Source organism: Sorex araneus, chromosome 6, assembly GCF_027595985.1.
Source record: "Sorex araneus isolate mSorAra2 chromosome 6, mSorAra2.pri, whole genome shotgun sequence".
NCBI classification, from domain to species: domain Eukaryota; kingdom Metazoa; phylum Chordata; class Mammalia; order Eulipotyphla; family Soricidae; genus Sorex; species Sorex araneus.
In genome coordinates this window covers 167,264,335-167,269,282 of record NC_073307.1, presented here as the reverse complement: position 1 = coordinate 167,269,282, position 4,948 = coordinate 167,264,335, and the positions used below count along the sequence as shown (strand labels likewise).

At 73.2% G+C, this 4,948-nt stretch overlaps 1 protein-coding gene across 1 annotated transcript; it reads right to left on the bottom strand.

The window, feature by feature from the left end:
* Positions 1–288: 288 nt before the first annotated feature.
* CDKN1C (cyclin dependent kinase inhibitor 1C) lies at positions 289–2,715 on the bottom strand. The gene is made up of 4 exons (XM_055142360.1): positions 2,487–2,715; positions 1,691–2,400; positions 1,242–1,382; positions 289–1,157 (listed from the first exon to the last, which is right to left on the bottom strand). The coding sequence occupies exons 2-3, from the start codon at positions 2,388–2,390 to the stop codon at positions 1,246–1,248; spliced, it is 837 nt and encodes a 278-aa protein (XP_054998335.1). The 5' UTR covers positions 2,391–2,400; positions 2,487–2,715; the 3' UTR covers positions 289–1,157; positions 1,242–1,245.
* Between the last annotated feature and the right edge of the window lie 2,233 nt (positions 2,716–4,948).

Below are 4,948 nucleotides of genomic sequence, written 5' to 3'. Positions count from 1 at the left end.
GGGGTCCCAGTCCTGAGTGCTGGGGCTGGGCGGGGGGAGGATCGAAGCACCCCTAACCCAGAACGGGGGTCTCTGAGATGCCCCCCAGCTCATGAGCTCAAGGCCGAGGCACCCAGATGTGTGGTTTTGCTGAGGGAGCCCATCCCGGCTTCACTGTGCAGGGGGCACCCACTGGAGGCCCCTCAGGAGACAGAGACCCCAGCCCGGCCCCCCACCCACACCCCGGCCCCTGAGTGCAGAGTGTCTGGGTGCAAGGCTGAGACGCTATAACAACACACGGAAACAGGGTAACGTTTTCGTCCTCTTTATTTAGATCCCCGCAAAGGGGCTGGGGTGGTCCCAAAGGGCCGACCCTCTGAACAGATTTGTCTTCTTCAAGTTCAAAATCAAAGTCATGGACAATCAATGAACATCAATCGAGTGGGCATCAAATGGGCATCGAATGGGCATTGAATGGACATCGAATGGGCTCGAATGGGCATTGAATGGGCATCGTGACTGGGCTGGCACTGGTGGAATGATGGTGGTGGCAGGAGGAGGGCGGAGAGGGCTAGAGCGCGGAGCCTGTCTAGATGGCGAGTGGGGCTGTGGCTGGGGCACGCCTGGGGGCCGATCAATCAATTGGTGAGGGTGGAGGCCAGGTCAGGTGAGGTGCCTTTGGCATGACCAATGAGCGCGCGGGCCGATGGAATGGCGGCCCAGGCCTCCACATAAATACAAAATATAACTTAGTATAACTTTAAATTTTTTTTTTGTACAAATATACAGGGTTTTCTCTTTTCTCCTTTTTTCCCTTTTTTCCACGGTTGCGGGTCTATGTGTGTGTGTGTGTGTGTGTGTGTGTGTGTGTGTGTGTGTGTGTGTGTGTGGTTGGTTTTGTTTTTTTTCTCTTTGCACTGAGATTAGGCAGAGATCCCACATTTCATCTAAGTGACTCTTTAAAGCTTTCCACCTTGGGGCCAGTGTTCTCCTCCTGCACAAAACGGTTTAATAGAGGACGTTCTCGAGACATCGCAGAGTTGGCAAACTTGGAAACGCAGAACGGTGCGCGTGGCCCCCGCCGCGTGTGTGGCCCCAGCCGAGGCCCCGCGCTCTTCTCTCCCTCTCCGCTGCGCTGCCCGGCAGGTTGGCTCCGGGCTCCGTCCAGGGGGCACAAACTGCGGAAGAGAGGCGACAGAGAGGTCGTGAGCCGCGCGCGCGCGCCCGCCCGACCCCCCCCCCCACCCTGGCCGCGCGCCCACCTCCTCATCGCAGGCGCTTGCGCGGCGTCTGCTCCGCCGGGCCCACGGCGGGAGCAGTGGCCGCGGCGGCGCATCCCGCGGGCACCTCGTTGGAGGCAGACTTGTTGTCGGGCGCGGGCCGTTTGCGCTTGGCGAAGAAATCTGCGGGCGACAGCGCGAGCAGCCGGTCAGGGCGCGGCGCGCCGGGCATCCCTGCGGGCGGGAGGACGCAGGAGGCGGTCGGCACGGGGGGCGCACTCGGCCGCCGTCGCGGGCGGGCGAGGCGCTGTGTCAGCGTTTCCCCTTGTCCCGCGGCCAAGCCCCCCGGGGCCGCGCCGGTGCGCGCGCGCGCCCGCCCCCGCCCCCGCCCCGACCCCCCGCGCGCGCGCTCGCGGCCGCAGGGCGGGGACCCGGGAGGCCCCCCGGGCCGGCCGGACAAAGCGGGCCGGGGCGGGGCCGCGCGGACTCACCGGAGATGAGCGGCCCGGGCAGCTTCTTGATCGCGGCGCCTCCCGCGGCGGCGGGGGCGGCGCCGGCGGCGGCGGCGGGGGCGGCGCCGGCCGCGCTGGTGGCCGCGGGCGCGGCGGGCGCGGCGGGGGCCGCGGCGGCGGCGGTGGACGGGCCGGCCGGGGCGGGCGCGGCGGCCGCGGGGGCCGGGGCGGCCGCGGGGGCCGGGGCGGCCGGGGCGGGCTCCGGGGCGCTCGGCGGCGACGGCGGCTCCACGTCCGGCTCCTCGGGCTCGGGCGGCGGCGCGGCCGCCTCGGGCACGGGGACCACGGGCGCGTCGCAGCACGGCGACACGGGCGCCTCGGCGAGGCCGTCGAGGGCCTCGGCGGCCGGCGGCGCGGGGGGCGGGTTCTCGTCCGCGCCGGCCGGGCGGGGCCGCGGCGCCAGGAGCAGGCGGCAGCGCCCCACCTGCACCGTCTCGCGGTAGAAGGCGGGCACCGAGTCGCTGTCCACCTCCGTCCACTGCAGGCGCCCGGGGCCGCGCAGAGGCACGTCCTGCTGGAAGTTGTAGTCCCAGCGGCGCTGGTCCTCGGCGTTGAGCTCGGCCAGGCGCAGCTGCAGCTCCCGGCTCAGCTCCTCGTGGTCCACGGGGCCGAAGAGGCTGCGGCAGGCGCTGGAGCGCGCCAGCGCTGGGAAGGTGCGGCGGGAGACCAGGCGCTCCATGGCCAGATTACTGCGGGGACACACGTCGGGCGGGCCGGGTGAGCGGGGGGGAGAGGAAGGGCGGGCGGGCGGGGGGCGCGCGGCGCGCGGCGCTACCTGGCTGTCGGGGCCTGGGCTGCTCCGCTCGTCGCGTCCGGCCGCGCCCCCTCCGTGGCCGTCTTTGCTCGTTTGCTCGCCGGCTGGCTCTGGTTAGGCTGGCACCCACCGAGCGCGGAGCACTTGGCCTGTGGAACGCCCAGCCCTCGCGCGCCCCTTTATACGCGAGGGTCGCGGCCGCCCCCCGCCCCCCGCGCGGGGCCCCGCCGCGATTAGCATAATGTAGTATTTTCAGTTTCAACAACACCCCAGCCATTGGCCCGCGCCGCGCGCGCCCCGCCCCGCCGGCCGCCCCGCCCCCGCGCGCCGCCCATTGGCCCGGCGCGCGCCCCTGGGCGGCCGGGGCGCGCGCTGATTGGCGCGCACGGCCGGAGCGCGCGGGAGCGGGGCCCGGGGGCGGCGCGCGGGGCGGGGCCCGAGTTAAAGGGCGCTGCGGGCGGTAACGCGACACCGCGGCGCCCCGCCCCCTCGGCCCATCTCCCCCAACCCCCCCCCCCGGCCCGCGCCCGCCCCCCGCCCCGCCACCTCCTTTGTCTGCCGGCGGGGGCTTCGCTGCGACGACGCGGGCGCCCCCCGGCCCGGCCCGCCCCGGCCCCTCGCGCGCGCGCCCGCCCGTGCGCCCCGAACGACGACGCCCGACGGGCGCGGGGTCCCCCCGGCCCCGGCCTGCGGCTCGCCCCGGGCCGGCCGCGCCCGCTGACAGGGCGGTCACCCGCGCCGCCCGCCCGTGCCCGCGTGCGGCCCACGGGGTCCGCAGTGCCCCGCGCCCGCCGCCCCGCGCACCTGGGCCCGCGCCCACCTGCGGGGCCGAGCGCCGCGCCGCGCCGCGGGCTCGTGCCCCCGCCCCCCACCCCAGCCTGCCCTTGAACCCGTCCCGCCTCGACGGGAAACGACGGGCAGGTGCCCGCGGGCAGCCCCGGGACGCGCCCAGGACCCCGCACGGCCGCGCGCCCCCCGCGCTGCGCCCCGAGCCCGGGGTCCGGCACCCTCCCCCCTCAGCCTCTGCCCGAGGAATCGTGCGGGTTGTCGGGGAAGGAACCTGGACGCTTGCCAGGGCCTGTGGCCAGGGGGCCCTATTGGGGAGGGGGCGGAGCGGGAAGGCAGCCCGCGGGCGGGGGGGGCGCTGGCAGACGACCCCCCAGCCTCGGAGGCGCACGGGGGCGCCCCGACTTTCTCGGCCGGACCCCAGGCCTCGTTGGGTCACTTTCTTCAACTCCTTTCCGACGCTGTGTCCAGAGTTAGCAGCCCGAGGGGTGGGGGCTCCCGGCCCAGCAGCCGCCGTCGGTGGGGGCACAGGGGGCGGACAGTGGCCCGCCACAACCTCCGCAGCCACCTCGAACCCTGGGCCACAAGGAAAAGTACCCCTGCTTCAGCTGCGGGTACACAGACTTCGAAGTGACGGCCCCCAGGGCTGCCTACGCGGAGTCGCCCCCATCTGCTGCGTCCCCAAGGCCAGGGGTCCGTGCCTGGGCCCGCCCTTCCCTCCCCTCCCCGTGCGGACGCAGGGCTGGGCACTGGGGCAAGGTCCTTCTGTCTTCGGGAGCGGGACTCTGGCCGCAGGGTCCTGGGTCTGCAGGGACAAGCCTGCGCGTGGCACCCCGAGCCTGAGCTGGTGTCGCATGTCCCCACACGCCCGGCTTTCCCGCCCCGCCCGGACCCCCGCGCCCACCCTCCGCCCGTTTTCCCCGCTTTCCCGCTTCCCCGCGCCCCGCCCGTCTCTGCCGCATTCTGCGCGCCCGTGACCCTGAGCCGGTGCGGGTGGGTTCTTGAGCCCCGGCCAGAGACCCCCTCCCTCCCCGCACAGGGCCAGCCCTCGGGGAGTCTCGGGTCCAGTCCTGCACCCCCAGGCCCCGGAGCCGGCACACATCTGTCTGGATGCTACTTTTGTAATTAAAAATATATCTGAGGGAAGAAAGGAAACAAAGGAAGCGATGTTTGCGCTCTCGCGCGGCCGCCCACCGGGAGGGGTGCGGGTCCCCGCTGGGCTGGGGGGGCGCTGGCGGCCTTTGGAGAGAGGGTCCACAGCTGGGGGGAGCTGCGGAGAGGCCGGCCTCCGCCCCTTTCTCTCTCCTACGGGCGCCCGGAGCGGTGGGTGCCGGGGAGCCCCACCCCGGCCCCCCACGGGGAACGACGATGCAGCCCCCTTCGCTGGCCGACAGGCGTCCCCGGGGCACCCTGGGACAGCACGTTCCCAAGTGGCTGGAGCCGGCGCCCCTGGAGGCCCCGGCGGCCCCCGGCCCACCGTAGCTCGCCGGAGGCAGCGGGAGGGAGGCGCGGGCTGGGCTGCTGCTGTCCAGGGCCCGGCACCCGCGGGCTCCCCGGCTCGCGCTGGGTGAGAAGCTGAGCGGAGCAGCAGGAACACGCTGGACTTGGGTGGGGGCGGCCCGGCCCCGCGCCCTAGCGGGGCTCCCCTGGGCGCAGCGCTGTTCTGCAGGTTTGCACTTGGAAACTGAGGCCCTGAG

What these genes read in the sequence shown, in the direction of transcription:
- CDKN1C (XM_055142360.1), bottom strand. Translation starts at nt 2,390, where the DNA reads ATGGAGCGCCTGGTCTCCCGCCGCACCTTCCCAGCGCTGGCGCGCTCC. An exon ending in GCCCGGGCCGCTCATCTCCG is followed by an intron (nt 1,383 to 1,690) that starts GTGAGTCCGCGC and finishes TGTCGCCCGCAG; the next exon opens with ATTTCTTCGCCAAGCGCAAA.